General features: G+C 38.3%; 1 protein-coding gene across 3 annotated transcripts in view; it reads left to right on the top strand.

The window, feature by feature from the left end:
• The window catches only part of LOC108069518 (aminopeptidase N), a 502,889-nt gene that overhangs the window by 158,171 nt on the left and 325,929 nt on the right, over window positions 1-18,789 (top strand). For all 3 annotated transcript variants that reach the window (XM_070214353.1, XM_044392629.1, XM_044392633.2), the window contains one exon: window positions 6,762-6,939. In XM_070214353.1, coding sequence (XP_070070454.1) covers window positions 6,762-6,939 — 178 coding nt within the window. The remainder of the gene's footprint in view (window positions 1-6,761; window positions 6,940-18,789) is intronic.

Raw genomic sequence — 18,789 nt, 5'->3', positions numbered from 1 at the left:
AGGCCGTGCATATTGAGGTGGTCAGAAGAGGTGGTCAGAAGCATTTCTGGCGACTCTGAAGGGATTCTCTGATCGCCGCGGTCTCCTCACTGTAGTATGCATGTATCATTATGGCAAGTACTTACTGTACCGATGCCAGAATTGTGCAACCAAAATACCAATGCCACTCAGAACCCAACTTATGGGAATGGCTTGTGTCAGCATATTCCCATGTGCTGAGTGCACACAAATACTATGCATAACACGCTCTCTCTCTCTATGCATTTGATATACGTAAGCACTGGCTGCGCCACTGCCAGCGTCGCCGTAGTTTTTAGCTGCGCTAATCCGCTCGAACATTTATATTTTTCTTAGATTTAATTATTCAATAAACAGAGCTCAAACAAAAGATATCGTTCAATTTATTATACCCGTTACTCGTAGAGTAAAAGGGTATACTAGATTCGTGCAAAAGTATGTAACAGCTAGAAGGAAGCGTTTCCGACCCCATAAAGTATATATATTCTTGATCAGGATCACTAGCCGAGTCGATCTAGCCATGTCCGTCTGTCCGTCTGTCTGTCCGTCTGTCTGTCTGTCTGTCTGTCTGTCTGTATGAACGCTGAGATCTCAGAAACTACAAAAGCTAGAAGGTTGAGATTTCCCACACATATTCTTTGGCTTCCTACGCAGCGCAAGTTTATTTTAGCCAAGCGCCACGCCCCCTCTAACGCCCACAATCGCCCACTAACGATTTTAAAATGGGTCCTGCGCCCACATCTTTAAAGATTTCCGAGAAGTATAAATGCAATTTTGTTGTGTATATTTATACCTATCGAAATGTAGAAGACATTTTTCAAATCGGACCATTCATTAAAAAGTTATACGATTTATAAATTGTCAACATATATCTATCTCCCTCGCACTCCCTTTAGCTGAGTTACGATTATTAGTCGGGACACCAACCAGACACAGCGTTCGCACTCCCTTTAGCGGAGTGACGGGTATTAGATAGTCGGGACACCAACCCGACTATAGCGTTCTCTCATGTTTTTGGATTTTATTCGTTTTATTCATCATTGTGCATAACAAGAATATAAATCAATGGTGCGAATATAACACCACAGATATTTACTGTGACAACGCGACCAATTTCGTTAGCGCTTTCAATAAGCTGCACGACCTAAGGAAATTCCTATTCAATGAGAAGACTCAAACCGCAATTCAACAATTTTGCGCGGCACCCAGGGCTCCACATTTTGGTGGGCTCTGGGAAGTGGCGCAAAAGGCCTACTCAACAGAACCTTTGTAAACACGAAGTTTACGTACGAGAAGCTCTCAACAGTCGTGGTTGAGATGGAAGCCATCCGAACGATCTCTTAGCCCTGACAGCTGGAGTATTTCAACACACTCCGATCAAAAACTAAACGGACTTTCCAAACCTCTCTGTCGGTACCATGGTGCTTATTCACAAAGATAATGGGCGCGTTCAGCAGAACAACATGATACCTGATCACTGATGGATCAGTAATCAGTGAAAAAGTTTGTCCTGCTGAACGCTCATGATACATTTCAATGACGTAAAAGTAAAAAAATATACCAAACAGTGGGCGCGCAATTTAAAAAAAAATGTCCTGCCTCCGCAACTGCAGCACTGCCCACAGCTATCGTAGATAGCTGAACGTAAATGGCTGAACAAATATAAAGAATTCCACCAAATTTATAGTTTTTATTCAAATTATTATGTTAGTAAGTTTTGATATTTTGACTATCGATACATGCCAGAAGCCATGTATCATGTATCAAGAAAAGGTAGCGTACTATTTTTACGCTACCTGATACCTGATCACTGATGCAAAATTCTCGCGTCATGATTAGTAATCATGTGCGTTCAGCAGAACTATCGCGAGAAATCCATCAGTAATCAGGTATCATGTTGTGTTGCTGAACGCGCCCAATGTACCCCTCAGCAATGCAGAATGGGTAGTATATGGGCGCGACAACATAGTCCGTGTCGTTCAGCTGCGCACCGCCAAGGGAACCTACACATGTACACAGCTGTAAGCCCTCTTAATCTGCTCGGCCTAACGAGCGTTCAGTAATAAAAGTAGTAGCATATCATCTTTGAAAGAGAAAAGTCGTCTTGGTCTTGAGTTTTCGGTTGTTCGATCAGTTTATACCAAAGTATGCTAATAACTGTTGACCTTTTTTTTCTTAAGCTCTATTCCCGAGAACAACGAAAACCCCTTCGTTCTCTCTCTCTCTGCGCAGCAGAATTCGTTTTCTTTCGTTTTGGTTTTCTGTTGAGCCCTTTACGTTGAGCTGTTCGTGAGACGCTCTGTTTGTTCAATGAGCGATGCAAATGTCGCTCGCACAGGGAGACTTAGTAAAAGATCGATTGACCGAAAAAGTCATCGCAAACGGTCTTTTTCCCGAATACAATTATACGAGGTAGTCCCGTCGGCTGCCTGATGGTTTGGGTTTCAGTCTGTTGACGTTCTTGGGCGATATCTCCCTTTCACTCGCACGTACTATCAGTGCAGGTAACAGTTTACTACCCACGGGACTACCTTGTAAAATTTAAATATGGACACACATGCGCAAAAGACTTTTTGAATCGTCATTCAAGAGCAATCGTTTGCAAGAGCAAAAGAAAGCACCCTCATTAGAGCGGGTCGATTTGTATGGGGCCGAAAAAAGTGATGCATCGTATAAAGGGAACGTAATCTTTGAATGATTCTAAGCCTTACTGGCGAACATACTTATGGTCTAAAATGACGTTCGACCCCGCCAAACGCGAATGAAAAATACAGCTTTTTTTGAGGAAAATATCATAGTAGTCAGCTCAGATGTATTACTGAATTTGATATAAATATTTGAAATTGATATTCAGTTATACATCTGAGCTGACTACTATGATATTTTTCTCAAAAAAATCTGTATTTTTCTGTATTTTTAAAATATTGGTAGACTTTACAGAAATCCCATTAGGCTGAATTTTACAGTCGAAATATTCCTTAAAATTGCTTTTATTGTACCCTTGCAGAGGGTATTATAATTTTGGTCAGAAGTTTGTAACGCAGTGAAGGAGACGTTTCCGACCCCATAAAGTATATATATTCTTGACAGGATGGATAGGGGAGTCGATATAGCCATGTCCGTCTGTCCGTCTTTTTCAATACCGTTTGCGAGCTCAGTTTAAAAGCTAGCGATTTAAAACTTTCACAGTCGTCCTAAACATGTGTACGCAGATCAAGTTTGAAAACCGACCCGATCGGACGTCTATATCCTATAGCTCCCATAGGAACAATCGGGTATAGCTTTCACAAAATGAAGATATTTCGCTCAGTGTAAGAGCTTTTGACATGAATCTTATTCTTTTACGCATACCTTGATCAGGGTAAAAGCGCGTGCCGATCAGACGTCTTTATCTTATAGCTCCCATAGGAACAATAGGGTGAAATCGGTCAAAATTTTCAGGATATTTCGCGCAAAATATAAGCTATTCCCATGAATCTTTCCAAATCATATTTATTTGTGCGTACCTTGATCAGGGTAAAAGTGCGTGCCGATCGGACGTCTATATTATATAGCTCCCATAGGATCAAAATTAATTCATGTTGCTATTTTAGTCAAGTTTTCATTCGTGAAATCTAGCTTCCGTCCTCGTTTTTATATAAAAAACTGAGATATTGACAAATTGATATTGAGATATTGACAAATTACACTGTGCAGCATTTTTGGTGCTTTTTTAATTTACCCGACGCAAGGATTAGCAAAAGGACCTCAATGCTCGAAAAATGCTGAAATTGGCCAACTTTTCCGAGCTCTCATGTTAAAGTTTTTTAAAAGACACACCCTTTATCTTTCGGTATATCTAGATTTTTGTGTTTTAAAATGCAAATGGCATTAAAAGTGTTAAAGAAAAACTAAATATTCAAATCAATTGATTCTCTTACCCTTTCTTACACGTGCCTCATATTGTTTAAACAAATGGACATGTTTAAGCAATTTGATTCACGGTATCCCCTTTCACCTGCTTTCCTTTTCTTCTATTATTAATATAATTCTAATCAAGGTGAAAAATTAATGGAAACAAAAATACTGAAGCAAAATATCAATGGTAAAATGCAGTAATATGGAATTGCTTTTCTTAATGCTGTTTTTTAAATTAGTAAAATACATGAAGCGTTGCTTTGCATAAATATTGGTTTCCCTTCTAAAGAATGTCTAATGTGGATACCTTCCAAAAACCCCCGTTAACTAATTCGCCAAGAGTATTTGCTTTTTATTTACCTTTTCGTTACCTATAAATAATATACCCTCTAATTTCATAAATCTTAACCAAAATTATCTTATTGGTTGTTCGAGAGCTATCTTTTCGAGAGAGATCTATCTTTTAGCAATTTTTTGTTCTACTTGTTTTTTAAGAAAACAAGTTTATTTTGTAGGTTTTCACGCTAATCGATTTGGAATTTAATTACACGCTTAACCCAGTATGAAATTCTATATTTAAACAATATGTTTTGGACAAAGTACTAATGTAAAATGAATTTCTTTTTTTCTGTTCTGTGCAGCTGATAACTTACGCAAGCAATAGGTGAGCATGGTTGGGGATTATAAAATAATCCCCTCACTTAGGCCTCCTTGGGCCCCTTGTGATACCATATGATCTCAGAATAGATCCATTTCCCTAGCTCATGGGTTATTGGGTTTCTCGAACCAGTTGGTTCTTTTCAGAAAACAATGGAGTTTTGGCATGCTTGTGCCTTGTATGGCGGCAAGGTTCGGAAGCGTGTATCTTCCTAGGGTTTGAAAACGTTTGAGGTTGTGTGCTGGGCAGAAGCATAGAAGATGTTCAATGTTCTCCTCTTCTTCTATCTGTTTACAGCTGCGACAGTAGTCGTAGCTGCTTAGTCCTAGCCTGCGCGCGTGTGTCCCTAAAAGACAGTCGCCCGTGAGGGCATTAATTACGGTGGAAATGTCTGTCCTGTTACATTGTAGAAGAGTTTTGGTTATTTTGTAATTTACAAAATTTGAAATAAAAATTTGAAATTGATATTCAGTAAGACATCTGTGCTGACTACTATGATATTTTTCTCAAAAAAGTAGTATTTTTCATTCGTGTTTGGGGGGGGTCAAACGTCATTTTAGACCATAAGTATGTTCGCCAATATGGCTTAGAATCCTTTAAGGATTACGTTCCCCCTATACGATTTTTGGGGTCCCAAATCGAGCCACCCTAACTCTCATACTCAGATTTAAATGAGTTAAAATTATAGAAAACCCTCTATAATTCACCGTTTACAGGTAAAAGGAATCCTTTTGTACCATATAAAGTCAAGACGATCCAACCTTGTACAGTTTGGCAAGTAATTGTTTGCAAAAGGAAAAATTACACAGAATTTCTTTTTTAAATTAAAAATGCTAAAGAAAGTACTAGATTTTTTACCTTATTTTTTAAATAAATAAATTTTATAATGTTTAACTAATTTGAAAAGTGGCCGCAGCTAGCGTTGTCTGCAATATAGGTTAGCACTTGGTTAATGGGGTCGCTCAGGCTGTCAAGCGACGAAGGGAATGAGCGACCAAAGGTAGGGTGGGCAAACCGATACCTCCACGTCATCCAGGGAGGCGAAGGGTGAAGTCAGGCGAAAGGGAAATTGTCAGGGAACGTAGTATTGTATTGTGTGTGTTTTTCTCGACCCGGTTTTAAGTTCGGTGACGCACGCGAGTATCGAAATATTATTAGCAAAAGGCAATACGAGTCATCGGCAAGATCATCACACCCATAGCCGAGAGCCAGAGCCGGAGAATATCTTTCGCGTGCGCCGATGGCTCGGGACACCAACTAGCCTAAATTATGGTTATGAGAGTAGCGGTTCGTTACAATTATAAGTCATAAATTAATAAATAATAATACAAAGATTGGCAATATTGTTTATTTAACTATGATCCTTCCGATTGCATCAAAACAATTTCAAATTTCACCCTTAACACCCTAAAAAACAAAAAAACAACAAAATTTCAAATATTCAGATGTCAATTAATTTAGTACTCAACCTAACAAAAACTGGCCCAAAAAAAAAATACTGTTTCCAGTCAATTATTTCTTGAGGGTTGATTAGTGTATGGCAAAGTTAGGCTTTGATCTATTGACTTTAAAATGAAACAAAAACTAACCCAATTGGATGGATATGAGCCGGGATACAGAAAACACTTCAAAAAAAGTCCGGAATTTTACAAATTTTAATTAAAAAAAACCTGTGCCATCGAAAGAAAATTGTTTTGGTATTTTCGTGATCTAGGGCACTAACAGAATTTTAAATCAATTGCTGGAGGGTAATACTATATATTAGCGGACTCACCCCCAAAATTCGCGAAAAAATTATCCTCGATGGACCGCGATTTCTTAAGAATTTACGTGCAAAAAGAACTTGGCGGTCGACCATGGTTCTCTTGGAATTGAAATTTAAAGTTCCCGGTTTTGCTGTATAAACACGCAACTTTGAAATGCAATTACAAGAGAACCATGCATTTCCGCCGATAATCTTCTGCACTTAAATTCCTAAGAAATCGCGGTCCATCGAGGATAATTTTTTCTCGAATTTCGGGGGTGAGTCCGCTTATATATAGTATTACCCTGTGAAGCACTCCAAGAATATATTTTGTAAACTAGTGTTTTTTGACAAACTGTATGTTTGTCTCCATAAACGCTAAATTAACGTTAAAAGCTTACAAAATTATTATTATTTTAAAAAGTTATAAAATTATTTTTTTAGCCCCACGTTGAATGGTTACTGGTTGGACTATTTTTATAACACTCCACCGATGTCTACGTATGCATTTGGTTTTGTAATATCAAAGCTTCAAATATCGAATCAAGTCAAGATGCTAGAATCACACACCATGCCTACAATAAACATTTGGAACAATAATTTGCCATCAGTTGTTTTAGTGGTAAGTTGTTTTTAAATTTTAAAATAATGGTATAATTTGAAAATATTGGACTTATAGGCATTTTTATACCCGTTACTCGTAGAGTATTCGTGAAGTCTGTCTGTCTGTCTGTCTGTCTGTCTGTCTGTCTGTCTGTCTGTCTGTCTGTCTGTCTGTCTGTCTGTCTGTCTGTCTGTCTGTCTGTCTGTCTGTCTGTCTGTCTGTCTGTCTGTCTGTCTGTCTGTCTGTCTGTCTGTCTGTCTGTCTGTCTGTCTGTCTGTCTGTCTGTCTGTCTGTCTGTCTGTCTGTCTGTCTGTCTGTCTGTCTGTCTGTCTGTCTGTCTGTCTGTCTGTCTGTCTGTCTGTCTGTCTGTCTGTCTGTCTGTCTGTCTGTCTGTCTGTCTGTCTGTCTGTCTGTCTGTCTGTCTGTCTGTCTGTCTGTCTGTCTGTCTGTCTGTCTGTCTGTCTGTCTGTCTGTCTGTCTGTCTGTCTGTCTGTCTGTCTGTCTGTCTGTCTGTCTGTCTGTCTGTCTGTCTGTCTGTCTGTCTGTCTGTCTGTCTGTCTGTCTGTCTGTCTGTCTGTCTGTCTGTCTGTCTGTCTGTCTGTCTGTCTGTCTGTCTGTCTGTCTGTCTGTCTGTCTGTCTGTCTGTCTGTCTGTCTGTCTGTCTGTCTGTCTGTCTGTCTGTCTGTCTGTCTGTCTGTCTGTCTGTCTGTCTGTCTGTCTGTCTGTCTGTCTGTCTGTCTGTCTGTCTGTCTGTCTGTCTGTCTGTCTGTCTGTCTGTCTGTCTGTCTGTCTGTCTGTCTGTCTGTCTGTCTGTCTGTCTGTCTGTCTGTCTGTCTGTCTGTCTGTCTGTCTGTCTGTCTGTCTGTCTGTCTGTCTGTCTGTCTGTCTGTCTGTCTGTCTGTCTGTCTGTCTGTCTGTCTGTCTGTCTGTCTGTCTGTCTGTCTGTCTGTCTGTCTGTCTGTCTGTCTGTCTGTCTGTCTGTCTGTCTGTCTGTCTGTCTGTCTGTCTGTCTGTCTGTCTGTCTGTCTGTCTGTCTGTCTGTCTGTCTGTCTGTCTGTCTGTCTGTCTGTCTGTCTGTCTGTCTGTCTGTCTGTCTGTCTGTCTGTCTGTCTGTCTGTCTGTCTGTCTGTCTGTCTGTCTGTCTGTCTGTCTGTCTGTCTGTCTGTCTGTCTGTCTGTCTGTCTGTCTGTCTGTCTGTCTGTCTGTCTGTCTGTCTGTCTGTCTGTCTGTCTGTCTGTCTGTCTGTCTGTCTGTCTGTCTGTCTGTCTGTCTGTCTGTCTGTCTGTCTGTCTGTCTGTCTGTCTGTCTGTCTGTCTGTCTGTCTGTCTGTCTGTCTGTCTGTCTGTCTGTCTGTCTGTCTGTCTGTCTGTCTGTCTGTCTGTCTGTCTGTCTGTCTGTCTGTCTGTCTGTCTGTCTGTCTGTCTGTCTGTCTGTCTGTCTGTCTGTCTGTCTGTCTGTCTGTCTGTCTGTCTGTCTGTCTCGGAAACTATAAGAGCTAGAAGATTGACATTTGGCATGCAGATTTTAGGAGTTCCTACGCAGCGCAAGTTTCTTTCAAAAGGGTGCCACGCCCCCTCTAACGCCCACAATCGGTTATATATAATACGATTTTAAAAACTTCAATATTTCGGAAAAGTAAAAATGCAGTTTTATTGTGTTTATCAATACCTATCGAAATGTAGAAGCAATTTTTTAAATCTGACCCTTCGTTAAAAAGTTACGGCGGATCAAAGTTCTTATCTCCCTCGAACTCCCTTTAGCTGAGTAACGGGTATGTAATAGTGGGACTATAGCGTTCTCTCTTGTTATATTTACGATTTCCTTGTTATATGTTTGAAAATGGTTTGATGATTTCAATCGGAATTTAACAACGCAGAGAAAAAGACGTTTTCTTTCTTATATAGTACGACTTCGCTTAAAATTATTTTGGAGTACGGTTGTCAGGACTTTCTCATTTCCACACCACCACTGTAATATGATAACTTTAAAACCTCTGGGTAAACAACACATTTTTAAGAATCCTTAATGAGGAAGATACATATAGAAAAACAAGATAGGAAGCTAGCTTCGGCCAGCCGAAGCTTATATACCCTTGCAGATGAAGTAATTACCTATAGTTTAATGCTCACCCGGTGCAGTTTCAGGGATTCCAGATTCAGCTTGCCTATTTTTTAAATTTTGTTTTTAAGTTGTCAAAAATCAAAACGCCTACTTCCTACAAAGTTACAATGAGTTTTCTTATATTTGTTTGAATATTTATATGGGACCCTTAAGATATAGTGGTCGGATCAGGCTCGCTCCGACATATGTACTACCTGCAATAGAAAGAACACTTTCGGGAAAGTTTCATCGCGATAGCTTTAAAACTGCGACCCTAGCTCGCATAGAAAAAATGAAAAAAAATAGATTTTTAACTTTGAAAGAGTGCCACAACCATAGTTTTTGAGATATTCTATGTAAGTTAGGTTCAGACCGTTTCTACATTATTTCTTAACAAAATAAACTTAGTTTTATAAAAATCGGATCTACACAGCGACCTGTAGACGATCCGCAGCTGGCCTACTTTTTTTTTAATATAGCCTGATAAAAAAATTCCCACGGCCGCCATTTTGAAAGATAAAAGCAAAATAAAAATTGGTTAAAATTATATAAGAACAAGAAAGGAAGCTAGCTTTGGCCAGCCGAAGCTTATATACCCTTGCAGATAAAGCAAAAACCTATAGTTTAATGCTCACTCTGTGCAGTTCCAGGAATTCCAGATTTAGCGTGCCTATTATTTAAATTTTGTTTTTAAGTTGTTAAGAATCAAAACGCCTACTACCTACAAAGTTACCAGCAATAGAAAGAAGACTTTCGGGAAAGTTTCATCGCGATAGCTTTAACACTGAGAGACTAGTTCGTATAGAAACGGACAGACGGACAGTCGGACAGGCGGACAGATGGACAGACGGACAGACGGACATGGCTAGATAGACTCGGCTATTGGAGCTGATCAAGAATATATATACTTTATGTGGTCGGAAACGTCACCTTCACTGCGTTGCAAACATCTGACTGAAATTATAATACCCTCTGCAAGGGTATAACAACGTAATCAAAATGCCAAGTTACGAAATCCCAGAACAATTCCTTATTGATTAAAAAAAATCACGAAAAACATTAAAAAATTACAGTTTTATATGTATCTCCCCCATTAAGTAGCGAGAATCATAAGGATACAGGCAGAGCTTACTCTAAAGCATGCGACTTAAAACTGTCTCTAAAATCCAGTATTGCCAGCTTTAAAGTCTGCCCTATGATTTATTCATAGCAGGGACTGCAAATAAATGTTATGAGTTGAAAAAATTTGAAAGCCAAAACAGCGTATGAAAATTATGTGAAAAATACCACTTACTTAGTTTGGTTCAGCAAATAAGAAAACGGGATAAACCTTTTTTTTATTTTTTATAAATTATAAATTAATTTTTATTTTAATTAATATAAATCAATTTTTATAATAAAAACTAGCAAGGTCGGGAGCCCGCAGCTTCGCGTGTGGAAATTAAAATTGAAAATTAAGCATACCTTTATATTTGCTAATTATTTTTAATTTAAAAAATTCCTTATTTTTAGCCTATAATCCGAGAAAACGTTTTATCATAATTTTTATACCCTTGTAGAGGGTATTATAATTTCAGTCAGATGTTTGCAACGCAGTGAAGGAGACGTTTCCGACCACACAAAGTATATATATTCTGGATCAGCACCAAAAGCCGAGTCTATCTAGCCATGTCCGTCTTTCCGTCTGTCCGTTTCTATGCTAACTAGTCTCTCAGTTTTAAAGCTATCGCGATGAAACTTTCCCGAAAGTCTTCTTTCTATTGCAGGTAGTACATATGTCGGAGCTAGCCGGATCGGACCACTATATCTTAAGGCTCCCATAGCAATATTCAAACAAATATAAGAAAATTCATTGTAACTTTGTAGGAAGTAGGCGTTTTGATTCTTGACTACTTATGTATAAACAAAATTAAAATAGAAACGCGGAATCTGGAATCCCTGGAACTGCACCGAGTGAGCATTACTTTATCTACAAGGGTATATAAGCTTCGGCTGGCCGAAGGTAGCTTCCTTTCTTGTTTTCTTTAATTTCCACAAAAACAACAGTATATTGTCCTATGTCAACTACTTAAACTAAAAAAAATTGCCAAAAAATTCTTATTGCTTGCGTAAATTTGCACAGAAAAGAAACAAGCAAATTCATTTTTCGACACAAATTCTAACACTAATTTTCTTCACAACATTAATACTTTGCCTAAAACATATTATTTAAGTATAGAATGTCATACTGGGTTAAGCATGTAATTAAATTCTATATCGATTAGCATGTAAGTCTAGAAAATAAACTTGATTTCTTAAAAAAAATAGAACAAATAATTACATCATACAAAAATACATCGCTCTCCAAAAACCAATAAGACAATTTTGGTTAAGATACATGAAATTAAAGGGAATTTTTTTTATAGGTATCCAAAAGGTAAATAAAAACCAAATACTCTTGGCAAATTAGTTAACGGGGGGTTTTTTGGAAGGTATCCACAATAGACAACTCTTATAAGAGAAAGCAATATATAAAAACCCCCCGTTAACTAATTTGCCAAGAGTATTTGGTTTGTAATAGTTTAAATAAATAGTATAAAAATTGCATCTTTTACATAGCTCTCCAACAACCAATATAATAATTTTGATTAAAATTTAAAAAATTTGAGGGGAATTTTTAATTTAAGTTCGCCTTGAAATGTTACAACCGCTTCAAAATGAGATGGGATGTTTATCCTTCGACAGTTAAAAAAAAAATTAAAGTCTCCAATTCTTATTTAATAAAAATGAATGCCAGAGATAGGATAATTTTAGGCTTATTTTTATTTCATCGGTCCCTTAAAACAAATCCTGTTGATATTGGCCTTGCTACCTCGTTCTACATTTTCTATTTATATTTTCTATTTCTATTTTTTGTTTTTTAAAGATTTTTAAACTATTTAAACCGAGTTATGTTTACTCTTTGTAAAGATTTTAATTCTTGATAATTAATTAGTTACCTAAGAATGTAGCAAAGCTAATTTTATGCACATGGGTAAGTACAAACCAAATACTCTTAGCGAATTTGCTACCGGGGGGTTTTTGGAAGGTATCCACAGTAGACAACTATTATAAGGGAAACAAATATGCGAAGCAATGTTTTGCTTTACGTATTTGACTATTTAAAAAAACGGCATTGAGAAAAGCAATTCGGTATTACTGATTTTTCCCTTTATATTTTGCTTCAGTATTTTTGTTTCCATTAATTCTTCACCTTGATTAGAATAATATTAATAAATAAGGAAGGCAGGTGGAAGGGGATGCCGTGAATCAAATTGTTTAAACATTTCCATTTGTGAGGCACGTCTAAAGCGTTGGTCAACCTCGGTTACTCAGATCATCTCGAATGCACCATCTGATGCCTTCTTCCGACGCCTTTAATATCAACAAATTACTCAAATTTCTCTATTTTCTTCAATGGCGGAAATTAGATAGGGCTTTCACTTCTGCTACAAAGTGAATACTTTTAAAAACGCTAGAGATGTGAAAAATACAACCTAAGCATTTGGTCCATAGAACTGACTATTAATCTAACAATCGCAGCAGCAGTATAAGTTTTTAAAATCCAAAGAAAGTATTAACTTAAAATGTCCCTCTACCCCTCGTCTCATTAATTTTTTTGGCTATTGCTCACTCTTCCGTCGCCCTCTTGGCATCCGCTCTTTGGGTTTCGCTCTCTTACCAGGCTCCCGCAAATGCGACGCAAGACCATTAGGGCTTTTCAAAACCTATGTTTTGGGTAAATCAAAATTTCGAAATTCCAACCACTTTAGAAGGTAAGGACTAGTTCTCAACCCAACAAAAAGTCGTCCAAAACAAAAAACTTCATCTATATCAATATAATTGCAGACCAAAAACAAGAGAGAACGCTATAGTCGGGTTGTTGTCCCGACTATCTAATACCTGTCACTCAGCTAAAGGGAGTGCGAACGCTGTGTCGGGTTGGTGTCCCGACTAATAATCATAACTCAGCTAAAGGGAGTGCGAGGGAGATAGATATATAATTTTTGATTGCGTATAACTTTTTAATGAATGGTCCGATTTGAAAAATGTCTTCTACATTTCGATAGGTATAAATATACACAACAAAATTGCATTTATACTTCTCGGAAATCTTTAAAGATGTGGGCGCAGGACCCATTTTAAAATCGTTAGTTGGCGATTGTGGGCGTTAGAGGGGGCGTGGCACTCGGCTAAAATAAACTTGCGCTGCGTAGGAAGCCAAAGAATATGTGTGGGAAATCTCAACCCTCTAGCTTTTGTAGTTTCTGAGATCTCAGCGTTCATACAGACGGACAGACGGACAGACGGACATGGCTAGATCGACTCGGCTAGTGACCCTGATCAAGAATATATATACTTTATGGGGTCGGAAACGCTTCCTTCTAGCTGTTACATACTTTTGCACGAATCTAGTATACCCTTTTACTCCACGAGTAACGGGTATAATAAGGTCAGTAGCAAATTCCACCCAGAACGGATTGACATAGAAATCTAAAAAAATCACATTAATTATTAAAAAAATTAGGAGCTGCGTAAGAGGTACTTTTTAGAACAAAAAACGACCCCAAAGTGCCCCAAAATTCGATTTGTTTTTTTTAAATTCTTTCTTTTGCCATTTTCTGTTATAAATGTTGTTAAAATGGTTTAAAAATGTGATGTTCATAATCTTATGGCATACCCGCAAATAAATGCATTTAAATTTCTTGGAGATTTAGCATCCTTAACCAAGTCCCGAATATTTTCAAATTTGGCTAACGTAATGTATGTACGTTCTGCTTGCGCACGTATGTATGTATTAGGACGGGTCGATTTGTATGGGGCCGAAAAAAGTGATGAATCGTATAGGGGGAACGTATTCTTTAAAGGATTCTAAGCCATATTGGCGAACATACTTATGGTCTAAAATGAAGTTTGTCCCCCCAAACGCAAATGAAAAATACAGCTTTTTTTGAGGAAAATATCATAGTAGTCAGCTCAGATATATTACTGAATTTGATATAAATATTTGAAATTGATATTCAGTTATACATCTGAGCTGACTACTATGATATTTTTCTCAAAAAAATCTGTATTTTTCTGTATTTTTAAAATATCGGTAGACTTTACAGAAATCCCATTAGGCTGAATTTTACAGTCGAAATATTCCTTAAAATTGCTTTTATTGTACCCTTGCAGAGGGTATTATAATTTTGGTCAGAAGTTTGTAACGCAGTGAAGGAGACGTTTCCGACCCCATAAAGTATATATATTCTTGACAGGATGGATAGGGGAGTCGATATAGCCATGTCCGTCTGTCCGTCTTTTTCAATACCGTTTGCGAGCTCAGTTTAAAAGCTAGCGATTTAAAACTTTCACAGTCGTCCTAAACATGTGTACGCAGATCAAGTTTGAAAACCGACCCGATCGGACGTCTATATTCTATAGCTCCCATAGGAACAATCGGGTATAGCTTTGACAAAATGAAGATATTTCGCTCAGTGTAAGAGCTTTTGACATGAATCTTATTCTTTTACGCATACCTTGATCAGGGTAAAAGCGCGTGCCGATCAGACGTCTTTATCTTATAGCTCCCATAGGAACAATAGGGTGAAATCGGTCAAAATTTTCAGGATATTTCGCGCAAAATATAAGCTATTCCCATGAATCTTTCCAAATCATATTTATTTGTGCGTACCTTGATCAGGGTAAAAGTGCGTGCCGATCGGACGTCTATATTATATAGCTCCCATAGGATCAAAATTAATTCATGTTGCCATTTTAGTCAAGTTTTCATTCGTGAAATCTAGCTTCCGTCCTCGTTTTTATATAAAAAACTGAGATATTGACAAATTGATATTGAGATATTGAGATATTGACAAATTACACTGTGCAGCATTTTTGGTGCTTTTTTAATTTACCCGACGCAAGGATTAGCAAAAGGACCTCAATGCTCGAAAAATGCTGAAATTGGCCAACTTTTTCGAGCTCTCATGTTAAAGTTTTTTAAAAGACACACCCTTTATCTTTCGGTATATCATTATCGAAGACATTTTCTTCTAGATTTTTGTGTTTTAAAATGCAAATGGCATTAAAAGTGTTAAAGAAAAACTAAATATTCAAATCAATTGATTCTCTTACCCTTTCTTACACGTGCCTCATATTGTTTAAACAAATGGACATGTTTAAGCAATTTGATTCACGGTATCCCCTTTCACCTGCTTTCCTTTTCTTCTATTATTAATATAATTCTAATCAAGGTGAAAAATTAATGGAAACAAAAATACTGAAGCAAAATATCAATGGTAAAATGCAGTAATATGGAATTGCTTTTCTTAATGCTGTTTTTTAAATTAGTAAAATACATGAAGCATTGCTTTGCATAAATATTGGTTTCCCTTCTAAAGAATGTCTAATGTGGATACCTTCCAAAAACCCCCGTTAACTAATTCGCCAAGAGTATTTGCTTTTTATTTACCTTTTCGTTACCTATAAATAATATACCCTCTAATTTCATAAATCTTAACCAAAATTATCTTATTGGTTGTTCGAGAGCTATCTTTTCGAGAGAGATCTATCTTTTAGCAATTTTTTGTTCTACTTGTTTTTTAAGAAAACAAGTTTATTTTGTAGGTTTTCACGCTAATCGATTTGGAATTTAATTACACGCTTAACCCAGTATGAAATTCTATATTTAAACAATATGTTTTGGACAAAGTACTAATGTAAAATGAATTTCTTTTTTCTGTTCTGTGCAGCTGATAACTTACGCAAGCAATAGGTGAGCATGGTTGGGGATTATAAAATAATCCCCTCACTTAGGCCTCCTTGGGCCCCTTGTGATACCATATGATCTCAGAATAGATCCATTTCCCTAGCTCATGGGTTATTGGGTTTCTCGAACCAGTTGGTTCTTTTCAGAAAACAATGGAGTTTTGGCATGCTTGTGCCTTGTATGGCGGCAAGGTTCGGAAGCGTGTATCTTCCTAGGGTTTGAAAACGTTTGAGGTTGTGTGCTGGGCAGAAGCATAGAAGATGTTCAATGTTCTCCTCTTCTTCTATCTGTTTACAGCTGCGACAGTAGTCGTAGCTGCTTAGTCCTAGCCTGCGCGCGTGTGTCCCTAAAAGACAGTCGCCCGTGAGGGCATTAATTACGGTGGAAATGTCTGTCCTGTTACATTGTAGAAGGGTTTTGGTTATTTTCGGTTTATAATTACCCCAGGTGAGCCTGGGGTAACGGTTGTTGGAGAGGGTATACAATATATACAATAGGTATGCCAGCCGTGTCCTTATCGCGAAGGATGTCGGTTGTTATCCCTTGTCTTGCTAGTTCGTCCGCTATGCAGTTGTATTCGATGTTACGGTGTCCAGGCACCCAAATGAGGCTGATACTGAGATGAGTGGCCATCTCGTTCAGAGATTTGCGGCATTCAGAGATAGTGAGTGAGTTAGTTGAGTAGGAGTTGAGGGCCCTGAGGGCTGCTTGACTGTCCGAAAATATGAAGATGTCTGTGTTGCAGTGTTTTGTTGTATCCCGGTAAGACATGGCTTCCTGGATTTCCATCACTTCCTCTAGGAAGACACTGCAGTGATCTGGTAGTCGAAAAGAGACTTTTATGTCTAGTTCAGGCCAGAAAACCTGTTTGCAAGTTAAGCTTGGAGCCATCCGTGTATATATTGACGGCATTCTCGATCTGGTGAGGGAGTCTGTGCGAGTGGGTATGAGGATCTTGTATCCTTTTTCGAAGTTGACTATGGGTGGGACGAAGTCTGTTATGTGTGGTATATAACGCTGGTTTGTTAGTATAATGGAGTGACCTGATGAGCCTGTAGACCAGGCCAACCCATAGCAGAATGGAAAGTACACTGCCTTGCGGTGTTCCTCTACTAACGTTCCTAGGTGATTGTGCTGATCCCATAGTGGAGTACACGGGTGCATGTCAAAACTCACTAAAAGGTGTCATAAGGGTGTCATAATTTCCTTTTTGTATTGGCTTAGCTTAGTATGGTACATGTTCCAGAAAGCTTCGATGTTGTTATATTTAGCTTTGTTAAAGTGACTTCTGCAGTCGGTTTTAAGAGCCGCCAGGGTGGTGTTCCACCAAAGCGGTTTGTGCTTTGTTTTGACTGTTCTGCTTGGGCAGGCCTCACCACAGATGTCAGTGAAAGTATTGATTATGTTTTCTAATTCCTGCTGTCGAGAATTTGAGTCGGTGGAGTGTTTAGGTTTCTATCGAGGAGTTTTTATACCCTTGTAGAGGGTATTATAATTTCAGTCAGATGTTTGCAACGCAGTGAAGGAGACGTTTCCGACCACATAAAGTATATATATTCTTGATCAGCACCAATAGCCGAGTCTATCTAGCCATGTCCGTCTGTCCGTCTGTCCGTCTGTCCGTTTCTATGCGAACTAGTCTCTCAGTTTTAAAGCTATCGCGATGAAACTTTCCCGAAGGTCTTCTTTCTATTGCAGGTAGTACATATGTCGGAGCCAGCCGGATCGGACCACTATATCTTAAGGCTCCCAAACAAATATAAGAAAATTCATTGTAACTTTGTAGGAAGTAGGCGTTTTGATTCTTGACTACTTAAAAACAAAATTGAAATAAATCGAAACACTGAATCTGGAATCCCTGGAACTGCACCGAGTGAGTATTCTTTTATCTACAAGGGTATATAAGCTTCGGCTGGCCGAAGGTAGCTTCCTTTCTTGTTTGTAGTAAGATTTCTTATGTTTTCGGGGGTAGGACATTCTAGAGATATTGTAAATTCTATATATTGTAATTCTATATATTTTCACTCTTAAAGATGGTTAAGTAGAATGTCAGATAACAGGGTAATGTCTAGAACTTCCCTCCTATTTCTAGTGATGAAAGTAGGGTTATTACCCTTGTTGCAAATGAATAGGTTGGATTGAAGGAGATAGTCATAAAGTAACTCACTCCTTTCGTTTGTATTCGTTCTTCCCCATTGTGTGTGGCGTGAGCTGGCGTCTCCACCCAGGATGAGTTCCTTAGATGAGTGTGTGTGTATGAGTTGTTGTGTTATGATGTTTGGTAATGGCCCCTCTTGGTCATGAGCCAGGTAAAACGATGATATGGTGTGATGTGTGGACTTAGCGCCAGCCTGACCGTGGTAAGGTCGCCTTCGCTAAACCGTGGGATTAGAAATGCGTTAAAGTGTGTTTTAGTGAGAATGCAGGTCCTAGGTTTACCCTTATTCTTCATGTGAAAAAGCTTGTATGTGGGGGTTTATAGGTCACAGATGTTGTCTCCAACAATTCATGGCTCTTGGATGAGGACTATATCTATTTTGCCCGTTTCCAGGCGGGTGAGGTGGGCAGCAGATGACAAAGCAAAATCTACATAGCAATTACAATCTTTTGTGTGACTAAATTTACTCTTCGGAGGTAAATTTCACCAGACAAATCCCGGTTTTACTTGGGAACACTTTTGTGTAAACTTCAGACGCAAGTTTGAAGACATCGACACTGATATGGATATATGGGAATCAATCAATTCAAGACGTCACGGAGATAGGGAACAATTCGAAGAAATTCAATTCGCAATCGAAAAACTTGTAGGAAGTTTGCGTAATCAAATTTCTGAAGACTCGTTAGTTAGATTGTTGATTCGCAATTTAAAACCTCACTACGATATAAACTTATGCACTTGGGTATAAGTAATCTATCAAGGTTGAGAGAGGAGATTCGCACACATGAGCAGTTCTGCAGGCAACAGAAGCCGATGATGCCAAAGAACAACTATGCAT

Source organism: Drosophila takahashii, chromosome 3L, assembly GCF_030179915.1.
Source record: "Drosophila takahashii strain IR98-3 E-12201 chromosome 3L, DtakHiC1v2, whole genome shotgun sequence".
Classification (NCBI taxonomy): domain Eukaryota; kingdom Metazoa; phylum Arthropoda; class Insecta; order Diptera; family Drosophilidae; genus Drosophila; species Drosophila takahashii.
This window is presented reverse-complemented; position numbering and strand designations above follow the sequence as displayed.